Below are 22979 nucleotides of genomic sequence, written 5' to 3' on the forward strand. Positions count from 1 at the left end.
AAAGGACAAATATTTACATCCTGAAAATATTTATTTCTGAGAATGAAGTATCATCTTTGAGCTCAATTCCAGAAGAGTCGTTTTATGTAATGGCAGTCCAGCTCAATCAACATTTCCAGGCCAGACATTGGTAATGCAAAGTGTGCCCTCCTCTGGTGACATTTTAAAAAAGGCCGGGCTCGCTTAGCTACTGGGATGCTGGAGAATTAGCTCAGTAACCTATCTTGTAATGTAACCATCGTCTGTCTTACAATGTGTAGTTCTTATCATATATATCTTGTAAACAACATAAAACCAGCTTTAAAATCTTTACATCCATAGTGCTTTTAATGAACCAAGCTTACAATTGCATTTCTTCAGTTCAAACATTGAATTTGTAGAACAAGGGGTATTTGAAAATATATCCCTAGTGGCTTGGCATCTTCCAAGTTAAGCCCGTTCTCTGCAGAATCAGTTTCTTAGCGCTTTCTTCATCAGTGCTGCAAAGCCAGTTGGCCACTCTCAAATGAACTTCTCTGAAATCCAATCAGTAGCTCTTTTGTAGATTAGTTTGTGAAAAGTGCCCGTTTCATCTGCTTTTTAATATCTTAAGCAATTTTTTTCTTTCATTAGCTCATCTCAAATGGCAGGTAAGTAGTAATTTCAGGACAAATCCAATTGGGGCTTTATAATCCTGTTTTAAAGCTTTTGAAATACATTTTAGGATCAGCCTAAATGATAAGCATTTTAGGTAATATATCCTTTTATTTTTTTAATTTCCCACTGACAGACTAAGTTTTTGTATTAGAGGATCATCCAACTTTTATATAACTTAACAAAGTCTTGGAGTACCTGACTTAGAAAAATAGCAGTTTCAGCTAAAGCTGGAAACCACTGGCTTCTGCCATATCCTTCTGGATTTCTCCTGTGTTCCAGATAAAACAATTCACCCCTTAACCAGTAAGAATTCTCTGGGGCTAAAGTATTTGTTATTTGAATTTCCTGGTTGTCTTTGGAAAGGTGGATGTGTGTAGGCATCCAGACCATTAGAGTAGAAAGAAAAACAGACTTCAGATTTGGGTCTGTGTGTATGCATATGTTGTGCATATTTGAATGTGATATGCATACAATAATCTTGGTTTGGAAATTCTCATTTTATCTTCTATCAAAACATGAGGGTTTTTCCCCTGATTTCTAATTTATTATTAAATTACTTAACAAAGCTTAATACAGTCAGAAAATGCACATTAGGTGAGGACAAAAATTAAGTACAAATACAATAAAATTCAATTCCAAGAAGCTATTTTAAAAGCAAAAAAGAAAGTGCATTTGGAAAAGAATCAATTTTTTTTAGTCTGTATTGGCATTTTCATGAGGAAACATCCTCCATCATGGTAACGTGTGATTGGAATTGATTTTCCTAAGAGTTAACTGGATGGAAATGGATGCAAATACTTTGATACCAAAGTGAGATTTTAAATATAAAGACAATGAGAAAGATCTCTCAGAGCGTGGCTCAGTTTTGCTTCCATTTCCTATCCTTAATATTCACGCCCTTAAAATTCAGAAAACATGAGAGTTGTGTATTAGGTAAGCTGAAAGGTAGAGAAAAGGAAAAGGAGAACCCAGGCGTAGCGGCGCAGCCTGCCGAGCTCTGGACCCGGGCGGGTCGATGGCCCTGCCAGAGACTCTTCTTCAAGGACTTGCTGCTGCAGTAGTCACCCCCCTGCCCCTCGGAGAAACGGTTCCCCCAGGGCGAGAAGGAGCTGGCGCTTGTTGCTAAAGGTTAAGTATTGATCTGGAGGTGTCGGTCTCCCACACGTTGGTCAAGTAATAGGTTACAAACGCAACAGGAACGAGTTAAGGGCCGTCATTAGTGAGAGTCCCGGACAGGAGGGGAGTCACGCTGCCCGCGTGTTGCAGGCATTCAAAGGTCCGGCAGAAGAGCGAGATGGACATCGTGGTCAGTGAGGACCTGAGTGGAGCGGTGAAGTTCTCCAGCTCTTTACCGTACCCCAACAACCTCAACAGGTAAGGCACAGGGACGGCGCTCCTCTGCCGAGTCTCCTCCCATTGTTAGAGAAGTCCGAGGCGACATCTGATAGCTTTTTAAAAAAAATTTTTAATAGAGTTTTAAAAATTTTTTAAAGATTCATAGATCATACAAAATGTTACATTAAAAAATATAAGAGGTTCCCATATTCCCCACCCCCCCACCACACTCCTCCCACGTCAGGAAATTCTTTCGTCAGTGTGGCACATTCAGTGCATCTGATGAGCACATTTTGGAGCACTGCTGCACCGCATGGATTCTAGTTTACATTGTAGTTTACACTCTCCCCCAGTACATTCGGTGGATTATGGCAGGATATACAATGTCCAGCATCTGTCCCTGCAGTGTCATTCAGGACAAATCCAAGTCCTGAAAATGCCCCACATCACACCTCTTCTTCCCTCTTCCTGCCCTCAGCAACTCCCGTGGCCACTGCCTCCACATCAATGATACAGTTTCTTCCATTTCTAGAGTCACAGTAATTCTATAGTAGAAAACCAGTAAGTCCACCCGGTAAGTCCATATTTTATTCCTCCATCCTGAGGACCCTGGGATGGCTATACACACTCCACCTCTAACTCAAGAGGGGGCTTAGATCCCACATGGCCGATGGATGGAATGATAGCTTTTTGTTTTTATTTTTTTTAAATACTTTATTTATTCTTCCCCCCTACCCCCATTGTTGTTTGTGCTTGCTGTTTGCTCTGTGTGTGTGCGTCTTCTTTTTAGGAGGCACTGGGAACTGAACCCGGGACCTCCCATGTGATAGGCAGGTGCCCAACTGCCCGAGCCACATCCACTTCCGCTTTTTAAATAAACCATCCACACATCATCCCATGACTAAGAACTTGAGATCATCCATCTCAAACATAAACTTAGAATGGGCTTCCACCCCTGTCTCCATCTAGAAAACATTTCTAAATTCACATCACAATTTCTCTATGCCTTTCAGTAACTTTTACCTTGTATTACATTCAGTTTTGACTGGATTTATCTCCTATTCAACTGTGAGCCTTTTAAGGGTAGGAAATTATACCTTAGCATTCCTCGTGTGACCTAATACTATCACAGTCAACAAATAAATGGCTGTAGTTTGATTGCAACATTACAAGCTAGTCTTAGAGCCAGAATATAAATAGTTAAATAATATTAGGATTGGATGATGGTACAAAAGAACGTTACAAGGCAATCGTACACAAATAAGTAGCATAGGCAGCAGCAACGCTGAGTATTTAGAGGATGGGGAGAGAGCTGTTGTGGGCTAGTGCTGTGTGGAATGACTTTTTGGACGAGCTGGAACTTTTTGGAAGACATGCAGGACATGAACAGATGAAGAGCAGGAGGGAGGATGTGCAGAGGGGCAAGGTTGGGCCTTCAGGGGCAGCGAGTAGCCACGCTGGCCTAAGTGCAGGGCTGGGACGGAGGAGTGGTGAGAGCTGATCCTGGAGCGCAGGTTGCAGCAGCCTTGCAGGGCCTTCCGCGCCAGGGTGAGGAGTGGAACTTTGCCATGCAAACCCACCGGATGCTTTGGAGGGGGCACTAACAAAGTGAGGTTGGCAGCAGGACATCCAGGCCACGTGCTGGGGATTACCTGGAAGTAGGATGTGCTGTAAGGCACGGTTTAAAAAGCTTCGCAGGCCCCTCTTACGCAGCCAGTTGGAGATCAGTGTGCCGGGCCAGCAGCTGGGAAATCGTCTGTTCGTGCTTGGGGTGGCAGGATCTTGGCTGAGCAGGGCTTCTATGACAAATACCACGACTGGTCAGCCTGAACAGCACGCACTTACCAGCTCTGCCGTTTTGGAGGCAGGAAGTCCAAAGGCAAGGTGTCGGCTGGCCACGCCTTCTCCAAACTCTGGAGCAGCCTGGTGGTGGTTTGCTGGCAGTGAGCCCCTGGCTGCTGTGGGGCGAGCTGTCTCTTTCTGACTCCTCCCGTGGCTTGTGTTCCCACCCCCCATTCCCTTGGCTGGTAAGGACTTCAGGTATACTGGATTAAGGTCCACTCTGATTTCATTTGGCCTGGTCCAAATAGGACCTTTGCAGCTCCTATTTACAAATGAGTCCACCCCTGCAGGACCAGCTGTTAGACGTGAACATGTCTTTGAGGGGAGCATGATTCACTCTACCACAGAGGGCTATTTTTGGTAGGTCAAGAGGGAGGTACTATGTACCTGAATAATTAAATTGGCTGGAAAGACTTATACTCCTTTTTCTCAGATTAATCCTTTTGTTTTTTTTTTAGGAGGTACTGGGGATCGAACCCAAGACCTCGTACATGGGAAGCAGGCGCTTAACCCCTGATCCACATCCACTCCCCTCCTTTGACCTTCTCGGCGGTCATTTACTGGCTGCCGCCTGCGTGGGTCGTGGCGAGACGCAGGCGAGGCTTGCCCTTAACAGGTTTTCACGTAAGGCAGCCTGTGGCCGGCCCCGGCGGTGTCTCTTCCCCTACCGGGCTCCCCTTCTCCTCCCCAGCGTCCTGGCGCAGCGCCTGGAGAAGTGGCTGCAGCTGATGCTGATGTGGCACTCCCGGCAGAGGGGCACAGACCCCGTGTACGGGCCCAACGGCTGCTTCAAGGCCCTGGACGACATCCTGAACTTGAAGGTCAGCGCCGAGCCAGCTCGGCCCTGCGGCCGCGAGGTCAGGCCCCGGGAGGGACGCGACCGTTCCTAGGAGAAAGGAAGGCACGGGGAGAGGCAGATCCCAGGCGGTCGACCCCGTGGGGAAGCCTGCGAGAGGGCCTTCCGCCCTGAGTGCAAGAAGATCGACGTTGGCCAGCAAGGTGGCTGCCGTGAGCGGACAGGAGTTCGAAAGGCGCACGGGCCCCTTTTGCAAGCCAGGCCCCGGGGAAGTGCTGGGAGCCGCAGGGCGCGAGGCAGACGGGGGCATCCCTGGAAAGGTGGGCTTTTCCCAGTAACGCCCGGGTTGTGTTGCAGCTGGTGCGTGTCTTGAACATGGTCACAGGCACAATTCACACCTACCCCGTGACGGAGGACGAGAGTCTACAGAGCTTGAAGGTCCGAATCCAGCAAGACACCGGGATCCCGGAGGAGGACCAGGAGCTGCTGCAGGAAGCGGGGCTGGCGCTGATCCCCGACAAGCCCGCCGTGCAGTGTATCGCGGACGGGAAGGTGAGGCGCCGGCCGTGCTTTCGGGCTGCAGCCCTGCTTTGTCGAGCAGTCTGCCAATCATACAGCGCAGGTGCCTCCCTGTTGCTGTGGTTTTTAAGTTGGAGTGTGAGATCCCCCGTGCGGCTTAACATCACGCACTAATCACTCCCTGCTCGACTTGTTCCTCCCAGACCACTCAGAGTGGCTTTCTTTTGCCTTCGTTACCAAAACTGTGCTTTATTCTTCTGAATCAACCAAAATCATTTATGTTGTGCCTCCTGTAGACAGAGCTGTGATAGACCCCACATTGGCAACCAGAGCAGTATAAGTCATGGTCCCTGCCCAGAAAGCTTGTAAGGTAACATGTGGCTATATAGTTAGCAATTGAGAAACAGTCACTGTAAGGTAGTCTACCGTCAACTCCTACATTGCACAGTAAAGACGATCAGAAGAAGAATATAATAAGTTGTTAATAAGCTGTTAGTTCAGGTAAGTATAAAAGGAGTAGGAAAAAGAAGCGTAGGCTGGAGTCACGCAAAAGGTCGTTAAGGATGCTTAGTACTTGCTGACTGCAGACGCCGCTCCTGCTGAACAGTGGGAAATGCTCTGAAATCGCCACTGTTAGTTGGCAAGGGGAGGGGTGGGTCAAAGTGATCTCATGTTGTTTTTGTCCCTTTGCAGCTAAATGAGGGCCGCACACTGGACGTGGATCTTGTTTTTCTCTTTGACAACAGTAAAATCACATATGAGACTCAGATCTCCCCACGGCCCCAACCAGAAAGTGTCAGCTGTATACGTAAGAACATTGTTGTATTTTTTTTTTTAAACAATCAGTTATGATATTTGGGACAAGGCAGGAGTGAGACCACGGGAAGATTCCACATCAAGGAAATTAGTTTACACTGTGTTCAGGGCAGCCTACTTTCTTAGGATAGTCAAGGAGTAGCCCAGACCAAAAAAAAAGAAAATCTTCGGTTAATTTCAACTTCATAAATAGGACTCTGAACAGAGGACAGGGTACTGCCCCTGAACTCGAGTCAGATGGCCGTTTGATTAGTATTTTAATAATTAATGTGGGAAACAGATGTGGCTTAAGCAGTTGGGCTCCCGCCTACCATATGGAGGAGGATCCAGCGTTCAATGCCCGGGGCCTCCTGGTAAGGGCAAGTTGGCCCCCGTGGAGTGCAGTGTACATAATACAAAAAGATAATATAAAAGGTACAGGAAGAATATACAGTGAGAAATAAGCTGCCCTTTCTCCCCAGTTCCATTTCAAAGAGATCTCTTGCTATCAAATTCTTGAGTATCCTTCCAGCATATTCTGTTCTTTTTTTAAAGATTTATTTACACACACACCCTCGCAGCTTGTTCCTTTCTCTGCTGTTTCTTCTCTGTGTCCATTTGCTACACGTTTTTTCTGTATCTGCTTGTCTTCCTTTGTTGCATCATCTTGCTGCACCAGCTCTCCGTGGCGCACAGGTCAGCTTGCCTTCACAGGGAGGCCCCGGGACACGAACCCAGGGCCTCCCATATAGCAGACGGGAGCCCAACTGATTGAGCCACAGCCGCTTCCCTATTCTGTTCATTTTTAAATGTATATTATTCCCCGCCCCACCCCAAACAAATGGTGGCACACAGCACATACTGTTCTGTAACCACCTTTTTCATGTAACAATGTATTTTGGAGATTTTCCCCTATTGGCACATATAAAGCTGCCTTTTTTTTTTTTTAGTGGTTGCATGATGTCGCATAAATGAATATCAGATGGTTGTTTGAATGCATTTCCAGTACTGCTGATTGAAGCTGCACTTTATTATCTTCAGTACAGCTTATGTAATCATCTCCACCAATGCTGATTAAAGCTACATTTTTATCAAACTTCATATGACCTTAAATGTTGGGAACATGAGTTTCCATGGAAAACATTCGGACCTGTGTACCTGTGTGTGTGGAGACAAGGTTCATAAAGTGTTTCTTCAAATCATGTCAACTGTTTTACTGAGTTGTACACTTGTTAGGAGTTGTACACTCATAATGGGATACCAGAAATGTATGAGACAATCTTTATGGGGTAACCAGGCATAAAGACCTGAAAATTACATGATAGTATAATAGTTATGTAAGTTTTTTACATGTAAAAGGACAAATGCTGTCACCAGGCAGATCGTAGTTAATGTTAGTTCCTCACCGAGCATTGCTTGTGTCTCTGCTTCCAGTTCAAGAGCCCAAAAGGAACCTCTCCTTCTTCCAGCTGCGGAAAGTCTGGGGCCAGGTCTGGCACAGCATCCAGACCCTGAAGGAGGACTGCAACCGGCTGCAGCAGGGACAGCGTGCTGCCATGTATTGTGCCAGGCATTTTTCTACTTAATTTTAAATTGCTCGGTGGCTTTTGCCACAGGGAAGTGGCTGAGGCAGAGGCCCAGAAGCAACTGTTAAGAGAGACAGGAGGGAGACACTGGCTTGGAAGGGTGGAAAGCGGTTGGGTTGGCTGGACCGAAGCAGGTCCTTTCAGAGTCGATGAGGTGTATGTGGTTAGCACATGGCAGAGAAGTGCAAAACGGAGGGCTGGGCTAGACGAATCAAGGGCAGAATTTAGAATGTAGCAAAGCCCACTGCAGTTGGGTTAGCAAAACTCCCCTAATTACTATGCTGGGGATTTACTGACTCTTTCATCCAATGATGGCTAGTTTAGCTTAGTGGCCCTTTGTGTGGTTTCTTGTCTAATTCCAGTTTGGCTGCCAAACCTCCCAAGTTGCTGTGGGATAGGAAACTGTCTTTCGGGTTGTAACTGGCTGCTGCTGTCATCATCGTCGTCGTAGGGACCTGCCTGGGCATTTGAGGGTTTTTGTTGTATAGGAAATAGTTTTCGGGTTCCGAAAATGCCCCAAGATTCTGTCTCCTGCGGTCTTTGCAGGATGAATCTCCTCCGGAATAACAGCTCCCTCTCCAAGATGAAGAATTCCATGGCTTCCATGTCTCAGCAGCTGAAGGCCAAGTTGGACTTCTTTAAAACCAGCATCCAGATTGACCTGGAGAAGTACAGTGAGCAAACTGAGTTTGGGATCAGTGAGTGTCACTTCGCAGTGAGCTTGGAGACCGTTCCTCTCCTTTTTTATTCTTTCTCAGGTTTCTTTTGTTCCCTTATAATTGAGCGGCTTGTTTTTTGTTTTATTTTTCATTTTCTTTTTCCAATTTTTTTTTTTTCCAGCATCAGATAAACTGCTGCTGGCCTGGAGGGAAATGGAACAGGCGGTGGAGCTCTCTGGGCGGGTAGGAGACTAATTTTAGGTTTATATATTTAACGAGGGAATGAGGCTTTTGACTGCCGGTTTCCACATCCTCATCAAACGCTGGGAACATCTTGTATGTCAAGAACTAAATTTCCCTAACCACGCTGTTGGACTTGTACTAGGACTTGCGGGGAAGGGCTAGGAGAGTAACCAGCAAGGGGTGGGGAGGGGGGCAGTGTGGCCAGGTTCAGGACTTACCCAGGTGAACAGAGATGTTCCAGATCTAAATAAGGAGCACCAGCCATGCCAAGTGTCCTTGGGGGAAAGCCTAGGCGTCTTCTCCTAGGAAGGGCCTTGGGTGAATGGGCAATACTCCATCTCATCACAGATTTTTGCCTAGTTTTGTTGGGAAGCTAAACCCATTGGAAAGAAAAGGTCTAGGCCCCAAATCCTCAAGATGGTGCAAATCAGATGTCACCGAAAAATGTTCATTCTGAAGGCAAGGGCAAGTGAGTGTGACTTAGTGAATCTCACACAAATCAAATACCTTGGGCTCCAAGGCTTTTCCTCTGGACTTTTTCACCACCTTCCCCTTTGAACTTGGCAGGGACCTTTAAATCTGTGATTTAACATCTGGTGCTGTAAATCAGTGCTGATGGGCATGTGCATGCCTGAAGGTGGGTGTTGTGTGGAGAGCACCCTGTTTAACCACAGGGGTGCGCGCTCTTGGCACTCACGCATGAGTGATAAAATAACGGTGTCCCCCAGGCCCCCCACAGGGGCAGCATCAGAATGGACAAATTAAGAGAAAGTGACGTGCCTTGTGCCTTGGCTTTCTTCCCTATGCCAGGAACTTAATATCTTATTTAATCCTTAAAAACGGCCCTATTCACAGAAGCCTATTTTAGGGAAGTCAAAACTGCAGCCCAAGAATTAAGCAACTTGCTGAAGGGCCACACAGCTAGAAAGAGGGACCCAGGATTCGGAGGCAGGCCATTCTGACTCCCAAGCCCATATTCCTTCTGGCCAGTCAGTTGAGAGTCTTGTTCCAATGAGATTGGGGGATTTCCCCCCCAAAAAACTTGCCTCTCAGAACACTCTCACTGCATCGGATGACATTAGCACAGCTCATTTCTCTTGTCAGGAGAACGAAGTGAAACACCTGGTGGAACGGATGATGGCACTGCAGACGGACATCGTGGACTTACAGAGGAGCCCGATGGGGCGGAAGCAGGGGGGCACGCTGGATGACCTGTGAGTACCAGCGAAGGGAGCCACGCCTGCCCCAGCACACACGGGCACCCCAGCCGGAGTTCCCGTGCGTGTGTTGGCCCTGCCCGGGCACTCCAGCATGGCCAGTATGGCTCCTCCACTGGAGAATCATCCCGGTACATTCCAGAGTTGGGCCCAGGCAAATCGCCGTCACCCTGAGCCTTGGTTTCCTACCTCTCCCCAATGGCAAGAAAAGCGACCTGACCTCACAGAGTTGCAAGGACCACTCCCCATAGTGCATCTGCGAAGGCGTTTGTAAACGACAAACTAGCGTTTGGCTATAAAACGCAAGTAGCCGTTACCATTTTCTCAGACATCACTGCTTGTCCAGCCCACCGTGACCCAGGTGTTGCTTGAAGATTAGAAAACAGAGAAGGAAGAGCCCGGCAAGTCTAAGAAGTCTGGTTCTGGAAGCTGCGCATTTGAGTCTTTATCAGGCCTTTGGCGTTGGCTCCAGGCAGACCGATCCTACTTGCAGGAAACAGCGTGAGCCCCGCAGTGCGCAGACTGCAGGAACCAGGCAGGCCGGAGCAGGCTCTTCAGCACGCTCTCATTTGGGCGTTACCAGTGTCCCCCGATGCTTTTATGAGGATTCTTAGGGTCAGAAACTTGAACATCAGAAATCTGATTAATTGTACTCGTTCTGTATTTTCTCTACTTGTTTAACCTTTCAGTCTCTTCTAGTTTTCAAATACAAGTCCTCTTCTGAAAATGTCATCCAGTCTCCCTGGGAAACGATAGGCGTTTGTGTCCCCCCCACCTGGGGCCTGAGTTTTCGAGGGGGCTGGTATTCTGCTGGGGCGTGGGTCCAGTGATGGCACCTAGACTCAATACTATAGGATCCACGCGGAAAGGGAATTTCTTTGTGATTTTCTTGATTAAACCTTGGAGATGTTTGAGTTTTGAGAATGAGAGAGAGCATTCCCTATTATAGCTATCACCTATAATATTATCAGGGAAAAGAGTATTCCCTAATCCAGAAAGAGACAATGCACAGCTTGTCTTCTAGCACAGCAGTCATTCTGCTGGCAGGAGTTAGTAGACTGACCTTTCCGATGAGCCTGTTTGAGATCACGTCTAGATGGAGCCTCCTCTTTGTCTATTCCAGAGAAGAACAAGCAAGGGAGCTTTACAGGAGACTAAGGGAAAAGCCGAGAGGTAAGGGGGAGTTGGTGGTTGCCTTGGTCCCCTTAGCTCCTCGAGGAGGCCTGGCTGCTCTCTGCCAGTTGCTTTGAGGAACCTTCAGCTCTTTACCTCTTCCCAGACCAGCGGACGGATGGGGACAGTCAGGAAATGGTGCGGCTGCTGCTCCAGGCGATCCAAAGCTTTGAGAAGAAAGTGCACGTGATCTATACCCAGCTCAGGTGTGCGCCCCCCCTTCCCTGCTCTGGGGTGGAGTGCAGGGGAGCAGCCAGGCTGTGCACAAGACCTTTCCCTCCCTCCGCGCTGACGTTGCTTCCTGGCCTGGAGAGATTTTATCTGCATAACTTTATCTGGATGCACAACTGCCCGGGATTCTCCTCTCCCTCTTTCTCCAGCCCACGTGCCACTGGAGCATGTCCTATTTATGCTTTACAGTAAAACTGTGGTCTGCAAGCAGAAGGCTCTGGAATTGTTGCCCAAGGTGGAAGAGGTGGTGAGCTTAATGAATGAGGATGAGAAGACGGTTGTTCGGCTTCAGGAGAAGCGACAGAAGGAGCTGTGGAACCTGCTGAAGATCGCGTGTGTGAGTGAGCCCCGTGCCAGGCCTGCCGACCCGGGCGCCAGCCTCTCTGGGCCCTTCCACTTCTGTGCTGCCGACACCTCCTTTCAAGGGAGAGCTGCAAAGCCACTAACAAACCACTCAGCTGCTGCTGCTCAGTTTTCACTTCTTTTCTCCATGACTTAGAGGGAGCAGGGAGGGGTGGAGTTAGGTCAGAGGGAAGACTGGACCAGTTGTTGTTTTCCCTGAGATGGCTCCCTTGCTTGCTGTTTTTGCTTATCTGCTCATTGTTCTTGCTTGATATTTTCTTGTTTGTTTTTTGCTCATTTTCTGTTTGTTTCTTCTTAGGAGGCACCAGGAACCAAACTTTGGGATCTCCCATGTGGGAGGTGGGCACCCAACTGCTTGAGTCACATCCACTCCCTGCTCTTTTTTTTTGTTTTTGCTTGCTGTCTGCTCGTTGTTTGCTTGCTGTCTAGCCCAGTTTTTTTACTCACTGTTTTTCGCTCGATGTCTCCTCATTGCTTTTGCTTAATGTCTGCTCGTTATTTGTCTTCTTTAGGAGGCACCAGGAACCAAACTTGGGACCTCCCGTGTAGGAGGCAGACACCCAGCTTCCCAAGCCACATCCACTCCCCTGGACTGGTTGTTTTTATTTATGCATGTCTCAGTTTCTGGGACCCCTATCACAAATCACCACAAACTGGGTGGCCTAAAACTACAAAAAGTTATTCTCCCACCATTCTGAAGCCAGACGTCCAAAATCAAGGTGTCAGCAGGGCCTTGCTGCCTCCAGAGGCTCCAGGGAAGAATCCTGGCTTGCCTCCTCCAGCTGTGGGGGCTGCAGGAATTCCAGGGGTTGGGGACCCCACCTCCAGCGTCCGCCTCTGTCTTCCCACGGCCTTCTCTGTGCCTCTCCTCTGGGTGTCTCTGTAGGGATCTCACCTCGAGATCCTTCACTGAGTTACATCTGCAAAGACCTTTCTCCAGATAAGGTCCTGTTCCCAGGTTGCCGGGGTGAGGAACGGGCATTTCTTTTGGGGGGCCACCATTCAACACACTGCAGCGAATGCCAGCATGACATGGCTCGTCCTCACCCATGCCCAACCACTCTCAGCGTCGTAGTCTGTACTCTCTGGGCATGCCATCTCACCGTAGCTGCAGTTCCCTTGAAGGCTGCTCGGGGTGAAAGTGTAAAGCAGATAGAATCCAGGACGGGGAAGAAGAAGAGCCAGGCAAAGGCCAGGCTGAAGCCGGAGCTGGCGGGGAAGTGACCCCCATTGCACAGAGGTGGACGAGGAGGAAGGGGAGCGATCTGGCCACTGGTAGCTTTTGAGAGCTGTCCCGACGTTGTGATAGCCATGGGTGCCAGAATGCAGAGTCAACCATGGGGGACAGGGAGGGGAGGGTGTGCAGATGACTTTTCTGAGAAGTTTGGCCCTAAAGAGAAGGAGAAGTGGAAGCAGAAAGAAAGGATGATGTTTTTTAATATGAGACTGAAGGATACCTGTAGGCCAATCAGAAGCAGACTGTTAGTCAGCCAAAGGGGTACTAATGCAAAGTACCAGAACTCTGTGGGTTTTTATAAAGGGTATTTATTTGGGGTAGAAGCTTGCAGTTACCAGGCCCTAAAGAGTCCAACTCAAGGTACCATAAGTGTTACCTTCTCACCCAGAGTCTGTTGCCCGGTGTTGAAGCAAGATGGCGGGTGATGTCTGCAGGTTCAGCCTTCCTCCTTCCTCTTAAGGCTCCGTGGTCCCAGCTTCTTCCCAACTCAGCTGCAGGCTGGCATAAGGCTCGTCTTCCCAGGTTCAGGTCGCTCCACAAGGTCAGCTGTAGACTCTCAGGCGCCTCTCTCTTCCCGGGTCTGTCTATGCTGCACTCTCTCTCCTGCCTGTCTGCTTCTGTGTTCTCTGAGTATTTACTTCCCTTCGATTGAGCATCCATTGATATAGCCCACAGCTGTAGGCAGGGACTCTAACCTGCTCACCCTAATGATGTGGTCAAATAAAAACCCTAATCTTGACTTACTAACATAAAACTAAAACCTCTAAGTCTAATGCAATCTAATGCACCCAGAGGAACAAGCCAGTTTACAACCACAATGCAGTATCTATTTTTGGGATTCATAAACAGTACCAAACTACCACAGAAAGTGTACCAGGAGAGATGGATTACGTCACAGAAAAGAGACAGTTGGTGAGGACATCCCGGGAACAAAAGAGAGGTTAGGCTCTCTAGCAGGAGTGGCTTTCTCATGGAAAGGGGTGGGTGACATCTCTTCCTGTATGGAAGGAAGAAAACGAAAAAGGAGAGATGATAAGGTAGAGAAGATTGGGTGGCGGACTTGGCCCAGTGGTTAGGGCGTCTGCCTACCACATGGGAGGTCCACGGTTCAAACCCTGGGTCTCCTGACCCGTGTGGAGCTGGCCCATGCTCAGTGCTGATGCACGCAAGGAGTTCCCTGCCACGCAGGGGTGTCCCCCGCATAGGGGAGCCCCACGTGCAAGGAGTGTGCCCCTTAAGGAGAGCCGCGCAGCGCGAAAGAAAGTGCAGCCTGCCCAGGAATGGTGCCGCCCACACAGAGAAATGACACAACAAGATGACACAACAAAAAGAAACACAGATTCCCTGCCGCTGACAACAACAGAAGTGGACAAAGAAGATGCAGCAGTAGACACAGAACAGACAACCGGAGAGAGGGGCAGAAGGGGAGAGAAACAAATCTTAAAAAAAAAAAAAAAAGATTGAAGACCCGGTAGGAGTGAGCTCGGTGGGGACGCGGGAGGTGAGGGCACTCCAGGGCAGAGGCCTGGCTGTATCCGAGGCTTGGAGGCTGAGGGGGTGTGGTACGTTCTGGGTGGTGTAAGTGGGTTGGTAAAACAATGGGGGATATTGGGGAAGTGGGCAAGGGCGAGCGTCTGTAGGCGGCGCTTCACTTCGAAGGCACAGGAAGCCCAGAGGAAAACCTGCGGGTCTTAGAAAAAACGCTGATGGCAGGATGGCGAGTGGATTCGAGACCCTGGCAGGCCTCAGCGCTGTGGGTGAGGGCCCACTCGGGCGGCTGGCGTCGAGCAGCTCCTGTGGCACGAGGACAGCGGAGGAGGGGCTCGTGAGCACCAGCGGAGGGGGCTAGCCCAGCTGCGAGGGAGCCAACAGTCCAGGCTGTGACCGTGCCAAACTCAGGGGCCCCGGGCGGAAGTGGAAGGCACAGCAGAGGGGTCGCTCCACAGGTAAAGACTGGCAGGGAAGGGAAGCGGACGTGGCCCAATGGATAGAGCATCCGCCTACCACATGGGAGGTCCAGGGTTCAAACCCAGGGCCCCCTGACCCGTGTGGTGAGCTGGCTCACGCGCAGTGCTGATGCGTGCAAGGAGTGCCCTGCCACACGGGTGTCCCCACGTAGGGGAGCCCCACGCGCAAGGAGAGCCACCCTGTGCAAAAAAAAGCGCATTCCACTCAGGAGTGGCGCCACACACACGGAGCGCTGACGCAGCAAGATGACGCAACAAAGAGAGCGACACAGATCCCAGGTGCCACTAACGACTGCAAGCGGACACAGAAGAACACACAGTGAATGGACACAGCAGACAACTGGAGGGGGAAGGGGAGAGAAAAAGTAAATCTTAAAAGACTGGCAGGGAAGACACAGCAGAGGGTTGAGGGACAGGGCCATGTGGGGGGCTGGAGAGGCTGAGTAGAGGGTGGACCTGCCGTCCCGCTGGAAGGCGTTTCTCCCCTGCCTTGCTTACACTCACTCACTGCTCTCTGTGTCTGCTCGTCTACTTTTTAGGAGGCACTGGGAACCTCACCCAGGACCTCCCATGTAGGAGAGCAGTACCCAATCACTTGAGCCACCTCTGCTCCCTGCTTGTTGTGTCATCCATTGTGTCGTCTTGCCCTGCCAGCTCACCACACCAGCTCGCTATCTTGCTCGTCGTCTTCAGGAGGCACCAGGAACTGGACCCAGGACCTCCCGTGTGGTAGGCGGGTGTCCAACTGCTTAGGCCACATCCACTTCCCTGGAACTTTTTTTTTTTTTAAGACACATAGATCACACAAAATGTTACATTAAAAAATATAGGAGATTCCCATATGCCCCACTCCCCACACCCCCCACTTTTCTCTGGAACTTGATTTTCTTCTCAGCTCTTTCACAGATGGCGGGCTTCGTAGACCACACTTAGCTTTTTGTGTATCAGTCTTCCACTAGGAAAGAGTAAAAATACCTCCTTTTTCATTTCCTTTTAAGAGTACGTTAAGGAATAAAACTAATGAAATAAAGTCAACAGTAAAGGCACGCAAATCTGCTTGTATCTAGGACCCTTTCTGTAAAAGTGCACCTGTAGATAGAGAAGCATCTTCTGAGCTGAAATGCAAAGCATCAGCTACCATCATGGAAAGAGATGTTGACTGATCTTTTCTAGAACAGCTGGTGCCTGTGGGCAAACGTCTCCTGAGAAAACAACAGTGGTGTGCATGCCACATTTGAGTCTTCTCTTTGCTCCAAATTTTGTCTCCCTTCTCTTGGGTATTGTCCTTTCAGAGCAAAGTACGTGGACCTGTCAGTGGAAGCCCAGAGAGCATGAATGCTTCTCGTCTCAGTCCCTCTGGTCAGCTGATGTCCCAGCCACCCACTGCCCCCGACAGTTTACCTGAGTCCATCAAGGAAAGGTAAGTCAGAGGTATTAGGGCCAAGAGTCACAGTCGGGCTCATCAGGAGGTCGTGGGAATGGAAACCCACGATAAGCAGACCTTTTCCGCTCGTTATTTTGGGCATGTGTTTGCGTTTGTGCTATGGTGATACACGCCAGGGACTTCTGTACTCTCCCAGATGTTCGTTTCATATCTACGTGGACAAAAGCACTGGCTGTTTTGTTCTTAGAGTCCCCTGTAACGTGCTAACTGGTGTCCTTGACTGAGGGTCAGGTTGCTAAGTGTCCAGTGAGAATCTGAAAGTGCCAGTCACGTGGCACGATGGCCCAGCCGTCGTCGTGTGTCCTTCAAAACCAGATCCCTCCGGAGCACGCCTGTGTGGTCACATCCGAGCCGCTCACCCCCTCTTGGCCCCTGCCGCCACTTTGAGTTACCCGGTCCCCGTTCCGCCCCCTTGCCCCTTCTCTGACTCCTGCTCGCCCCGTTCCTCTCTGCCTCCTGCCTGCCGCTGCCTCCCAGCCCTCTCTGGTCAAAGTCATCTTCCCAGATCACTTAGGTCAAGGTAGCTCTTGGTCAGGAGCTTCTCATTGGCTGCCCCTTCTCAAGAGCGTCGAGGCGCAGGTTTCCAGGCGTCCGCCCACTCCTCGCTGGAGCCCCGTGCTTCTTGAGGTCGCATCCCAGGCCCCCATCATCAGAAAGCAGATTGCGGGGGTCAGAGCTCGGGCTGGGCCCCCGCGCCCTGTGCTTTTGCAGTCCCCTGGCTCTGATGCCCCCTAATGTTTGAGAACCGCTGCCCGGCGGGCTGTGGCCCGAGGGGCTCCTTTACTGCGGCGCTCCAGCCATGCCCACCCGGTGACCCACCTCTTCTTGGACTGCTGTGGTATTTGTTTCTTCTTCAGTTCCACGGGCATTTATTTAGCACCTTCTCTGTACCAGGCCCCGGGCCCTGGGGACAGTCAAACCGCGGTTCCTACAGGCAGATCCGTAGAGCGAGGAAGTGGAAGAGCGACTGCCCACGGCACTCGGAGAAGGGCGGTGGGGAGTGGCTGCTAAGGGATACACGGTTGCTTTGGGGGGTAACGAAAATGTTCTAAGACTAGATTATGGTGATGGTCGCACAATTCTGTAAATGGACAGAAACCGTTAAATTGTCCGCTTTAAACAGGTGAGCTGTAAGGCATGTAAATTACATCTCAGTAAAAGCTATCTAAAAAAAACCCATTACCTGCCCTTAGGGCATCTTACAGTCTCTACTCTTTTGGCACTTAATCATACATGACCCTAGATTGTTAAATATTTCTACCAAACCACCGTGAGCTCCTGGAGGATAGGAGCGAGGCCGTGTGCCTCTTACATCGCGCTGGGACTGGCCCTGAGCTTTAACCACTTCAGCCCCAGAGGTCAGGTGCAGCAGAAATCGGCTTGGCATTCCTTCCACGGGAGCACATCGCCTTGCAGGGCCAGGCCCCCAGGTCACAGCCTCCATCTGCTGGGCATACTCCCTGCAGTGATATTGTCCGGGCTCCAGAAAAGTGGCCCTGGAAGCAGGAGGGGCCGGGCGTCGCCTCTGCCTCTTACAGCTGAGGTCACTTAAGGACGGGTGCTTTGTTACCCTCTTTCCTTCCTTTCCTTGGCCCACCTCGATAAGAAACATGTATTTCTTATCACAGAAAAGAGAGAGCTCAGATAAAACAAAATTAATTCCCTGAACTTGCTTTCTCTAGCAGGTCTCAAGGAACTATTGAAACCTAGTGAACGGCTTGAACTGTTTTTCCGCCGCCTTTGAAATTTGGGAAGCAGATGACTTATCTTTAGAATTTGGCATTTTGGGGGAATTAAATTCAGCTATCGTAGTTAAGTCAAGGAGAGCTTTTTCACATTTAGTCAACAGAGATGTCTTTGCTCTTTCACATTTTGAACAGTAATGAGCAAGGCTGCATCTGGCTTGTGAAAGGGCTTAACTGGATGAGTGGAAGCCCCCGTCAAGGACATGGTGTTTTAAGACACTAGAGTCAAAATAGTAGTTTACTTTAAAAAGGTCCAAAACGTCTCCTATACTTCTTAACATGGGTGTTAGCTCTGATACGATAATGACGACCACTTGCTAACAACGCGATCATTTTCTTTAGTGAAGAACTGGTGGCTGAAGCACATTCTCTCTGCGCCCAGCTAGAAAATGCCATGCAAGACACCCTGAAGGAGCAGAACCAGAGTTTTATGGTAATTGCATGTGTGCATCCCAGCCCTCCCATGCCCTTGCTTTCCACAGCAAAGGAGAAAAAATGGAAACGTAATCCAGCATTACCTTTGATCCCAGCGCATGCACGGGTGATTTTCCAGTCCATATTTTTCTAGTACTAGTATTTATTGAGTTCTTACAAGTACTTAATGAGCATTATTTCATTTACACGTTAGGAAGGTAGCATCATTCCCAGAAGCCCCTTTCCCACCTGGGACTTCCTTCCCAGGGAGGCTAACCCAAAGAAAGTCTAGTCAAGGTCCGGGGACATTAAGCTAAGGTTAGATTGCTGAGTTGGTCTGAAATCGTTCCCTTGGATCTTTAATTCGCCTTGTCCTGCTAATATAATCACATGCTAACATCCCCTCTCATTTCTGATTTGTCAGAAGACTCAGAGTGGGGATACACTGAACTGCAATCACCTCTGCTTGAATCAAGTAAATTGTTCTCCAGTTTGTGGACTTTCTCTCTCTGCTTTCCTCCCTCCTCCTCATACTATATGTATATTTCGATCATTTCATTGCTTTTATTTATACTTCAGCCAGAGGAAAAAGAAAGAAGGGACAAATCCTATCGTGCCACTTCATCTGGAGAGGTTGGAAATCAGTAGCTAAGATTAGCTCTTGGTATCCCCTGCCCACAATGAGCAGAAATAAGTGCCGTGAGCTACAAGGAATATTAAGATTGCTTTTCCAGCTTCCACAGTCATGGAATCTGAGGGACTCGGACCCAGTCCAAAGAAAAGATCATGTACAGTTTTGGACCTGTAGCTCTAGCTCCAGGGTCCCCTGCCATCACAAGGCTGTCATTAGTAAGAGGACTTCACTAAAGGGAACTCTTGGCTTGCCTCCCAAAAGGAAAAACAGCCTGGGGTGTACTGTGGCAGCCGTGTCTTTAACTTGCCTCTTGATCCTCAGGCCCTAGACTGGAGCTGGTTGCAGATGGAGGAAGGAGAGCACAGTAGCTTGGCGCAGCCCTCGTGACCGTGCGGGTGGCCCGGCGACCCGATGTGGGGCTCCTCAGCCCGAGGCTATCCCTGCTCCAGGGGCCCCGCTCTCACGATGCCCCCGCCACCGTCAGCACCCAGACGGAGATCTTCTCACTTCCCCGGCAGCGGTGGCATTCGCCCCGCACGGAGGGCGGGGCCCTCCGGGCAGCACCAGGCCCCTCGTCTACACCCGGGAGGCCATCGTCATGGGCGCCCCGCAGACTTTCATGCCAAGTCGCAAGCTTTCGGGGAAAGAGACAGAGCCACGGCAGCCACTTCCTCTGCTGTGGGAAAAAAGTGCACAAGGCGGAGCGTGCCGCACGGACAGCTGAGAAAATGTCCAACAAGAATGTTCTAGGACGACGTGTAACCGGCCCTTGGAGCCAGCCTGTCCTCTCCTGGCCCTGCTGATCGCCAGGCCCCACTTCGCCTGTTCTCTCACCTCCCAGCTCAGCGTGTCGTCTGGATCTGGGTTCTCTTAAACAGGATTCTGAGCCATAGAATGTGGCCTGGCCCCATCCTCTAGCTCCCTTTCTCTTTCACTGCTGCTAAAATCGTACCTTTACCTAAACGCTGGTGGTGTGTCCTCCTCTCAGCAGGGTTACAGCGAATGCTAAGCACTGCCTGTCTGTGGTCCTTTCGGCCACAGAGTCACTCACTAGGGCCAGGATGGAAAAGCAGCTCCCTGCGTTTGAGTCCGAAGATGACCTGGGAGTGAGTGCCATGGCTAAGGAGAAAAGAACGGGGCTAAGGGGTGTCCGTCCACCACTAGCCTGCCGACCACAGATGCCCACGGCTCCCTCGCCTGCTCAGCCGCGTGTGGCGGGAGGCTGCGGTAGGGACAGAGGGTCCCTGCCTCTCCCAGCATCCAGCAGTATTAAATTGACTTATTGTTAAGACAGTTTCTGTATTTTGTAACACGATCCAAACATCTGTACGGAGTTTCACAAACCATTTTTATAATATCTGTGGTTAGGACTTCCAAACTCAAAAGCCAACTTAGTGAAAGGTTTTATGAAATTGAATAGTGCCTCCATCGTAAACAAAGCCGTACCACCGCTGCTTCCACATTTCTCAGAACTCCTTTCCCTAAAAGCAGGAAAGCAAAACAAGTTCAGATGATCGCAAATAAGTGAGCTTGGTTGCAGAAGAAGGGTGGACTAGAAGAGTTTCACAAAGTGGGTTCCATGGAGATAACAAAGGGTTCTGTGGTCAAGTAAGTTGAAGAAACGCTTCGTTCTTTAATTGCCTCTTTGAGCTTCACATTGTACACTGGTATTGAAAAGTTATATAATAAAACTTTTAATTTAAAGTAAATCCACTGTTTACCAAACGTGTTTGAACTTAGAACCTTTCTTTCTGTTAGTGTGTGTAACATTAATATCCCAAAGAACTGGAGTTTGATAATGCATGATTTTAGAAAAACTGGGGAGGGGCATTGTGTGAAATAAGACCAGAAAGTAGGCTGGGGATAGATTGGGGATAGATTGCTGGGCTAGGGGCATTTGGGAATCCTAAAGAATTCTGAGAGAAAAAAAAAAAAGGCACCACCAAAGCAGTGGTCTAAAAAGCTAAATATGGCCAAAACACGGTAATGAATCGAAAAAGTGAAAACCGTGGAGTCCAGACTTGCGCTTCCTGGAGGATAGAGTGAATGTGCTTCTCCCTATTCCTCCACTAAGAGCTAAAACCCTCGGGCCTTGTAGGCGAACAGAAGACTTGAAAGGGGGCGAGAAGGCAGCAGACTGGCTAGGGACCTTGGGACTTGGGGAGTGATACTGAGGTAAGTTGTAGGTTTTCTTTTTGCCTCACATACTGCAGCCTGGGTGCTAGAGAAGCCTAATGGGGTGCAGACAAAAGCGCCCCAAGGAAGCCTGTTCTCTCTAGCAGGATTGAATTCCTAGGGTTGTTGCAACAAATTCCCACTAACTGGGTAGACGACAAAAATTTGTTCTCACAGTTCTCGAGGCCAGAATTGTGAAACTTCAGGTGTCGGCAGGGACACGTGTCCTCCGCAGGCTCTGGCGGAGACCCCGCTCCTTGCCTCTCCAGCCTCTGATGACTCCGGCAGTCCTTGGCTTGTGGCTGCAGTTCTCCAACACGCCTCCATGGTCATTGCCGCACCGCTCCTGTGTACAAAGTCTCCTCCGGGTGTCCCTAAGAAGGATACTTACCATGGGGTCGTCCAGGATAAGCTCCTCCATGCAAGATCCTCAGCTTAATCAGTTATTTTTGCCACGCAAGGTAATATTCACAGGTCCCGAGGATTAGGACACAGCCTTCTTGGGGGGTGCCATTCAACCCACTGCACTAGCCAAAAGACCAGGAAAATGGCAATCCAGCAGAGCAAAACTTTATATACAGTAACTGCTCTACTGCAGGCAATCCATGGGAAAACCGGCAGCCCCCCGCCCCCACTACCACCACACCTGCTAGTAAAGGCCAAGCAGGCGACCTAGACTTGCACACTCGTCAGGCTGTGAATGAGGTGCCCCATATCCCCACCTGTGTGGTGCCAAACAAGGTTGGACGAGGAGCCAGGACTTTCCTCTGTGCTGGGCAGTAAAAGGCTCCTCCCATGTGTCAGGGGACCACGTAGAGGGCGGTGAGGGGGTCCCCTGCCCCTCCAAGCCAGGATGGTGGTGGTGGAGACAGTGGTGAGCCAGGACGACCACCTCCACTCAGTACTAACGAGGAGCCTCCCTGCCCCGTACCAGGTATCCATGGAAGCCCGAGCCCCCACTACTACCCAACAGCAATGAGGAGACTGCACCCCAGGCCAAGCTCCGCTCCCACCTGGTATGACGAGGGTGCGCTCTGCTCCTCCCTGGAACGGTGTCAGTGTCCTGCTGAAACTGAAGATGAAGTAAGATCCAGGGTCTCCTAACACTCAGTGTCTAGGTTTCAGTCAAATCACTCAGCCTACCGAGAACCAGGAAGTCTCTGCTAGAATGAGAAAAGGTAGCAGACTTGAACATGGAGATGTCACAGGTTTTAGCATCACCTCAGGGATTTTAAAGCTGCCATCATAAAAAATGCACCACAGAGCAATTAGAGTAGTTCCGCAAAGTTGGCGTCGCATGGGGTAGACACGGCTCAACTCTCACAAAAGCCATGGAGAAAGAGCCAAAGGCTGTCCGAGGGGCCTGCCGTGGGGGTCAGCAGAGCAGGACAGTGCTACACAGCGCCCAGGAGGGTGAGGGACAGTCGAAGGACCTGAAACAACAAACGTGAGTTACCAAACCCCGCGGCGGTCAGGAAGGGCTTCCACCTTCACCCCAAGACATACAGTCGGGATGAAACCCCTGGCTCACTGCAGCTGACAGAGGAGAGCAGACATCGTCTTCCCTGGCAGCTCTTACAAGGGAAAAGAGGGAGGGTCAGGGGGCTTCTCTTCAGTGAACCTGGCCAGCAGAGCTGGCTCTGAAACTTGGCTCTGGCCAGACCAAAACACAGGAAAAGAAAGACTGAAACACCTCCATGGAAAGGTGGTCAAGGAGCGCCATCTGCTTGCCGGACTGAAATTGCATGGAGAAAAACTACTTTTAGGTCTCTGTTAACCCAAACTCCTGGGAGAAAATCTGTGCCCCAGTAGTGACTCCCTGGCCAGATTTTGATAACTTAAGCTGTGCAATTTGAAAGATTTAGAATAAATTGAACCAAATATCAAAGAAGAGTTGTGGAAAGAAAAAAAAAAGAAACCGATAGGCAAGAGAGAAATTGGCCATCAGAGTAAATTCACCAACATAGT

General features: G+C 49.7%; 1 protein-coding gene across 2 annotated transcripts in view; it reads left to right on the forward strand.

Annotated features, from left to right (window-relative positions):
• The window catches only part of IKBKB (inhibitor of nuclear factor kappa B kinase subunit beta), a 67778-nt gene extending 47233 nt beyond the window's left edge, over window positions 1-20545 (forward strand). For both annotated transcript variants that reach the window (XM_058289925.1, XM_071212679.1), the window contains 14 exons: window positions 1903-2010; window positions 4505-4634; window positions 4967-5161; window positions 5822-5936; window positions 7358-7481; window positions 8056-8207; window positions 8350-8411; window positions 9516-9625; window positions 10752-10801; window positions 10908-11007; window positions 11222-11369; window positions 15892-16019; window positions 18131-18221; window positions 19158-20545. In XM_058289925.1, the coding sequence (XP_058145908.1) occupies window positions 1903-2010; window positions 4505-4634; window positions 4967-5161; window positions 5822-5936; window positions 7358-7481; window positions 8056-8207; window positions 8350-8411; window positions 9516-9625; window positions 10752-10801; window positions 10908-11007; window positions 11222-11369; window positions 15892-16019; window positions 18131-18221; window positions 19158-19223 (1579 nt within the window). In that variant the 3' untranslated portion in view covers window positions 19224-20545. The remainder of the gene's footprint in view (window positions 1-1902; window positions 2011-4504; window positions 4635-4966; window positions 5162-5821; window positions 5937-7357; window positions 7482-8055; window positions 8208-8349; window positions 8412-9515; window positions 9626-10751; window positions 10802-10907; window positions 11008-11221; window positions 11370-15891; window positions 16020-18130; window positions 18222-19157) is intronic.
• Window positions 20546-22979: the final 2434 nt, after the last annotated feature.

This window comes from Dasypus novemcinctus, chromosome 29 (assembly GCF_030445035.2).
Source record: "Dasypus novemcinctus isolate mDasNov1 chromosome 29, mDasNov1.1.hap2, whole genome shotgun sequence".
Classification (NCBI taxonomy): Eukaryota; Metazoa; Chordata; class Mammalia; order Cingulata; family Dasypodidae; genus Dasypus; species Dasypus novemcinctus.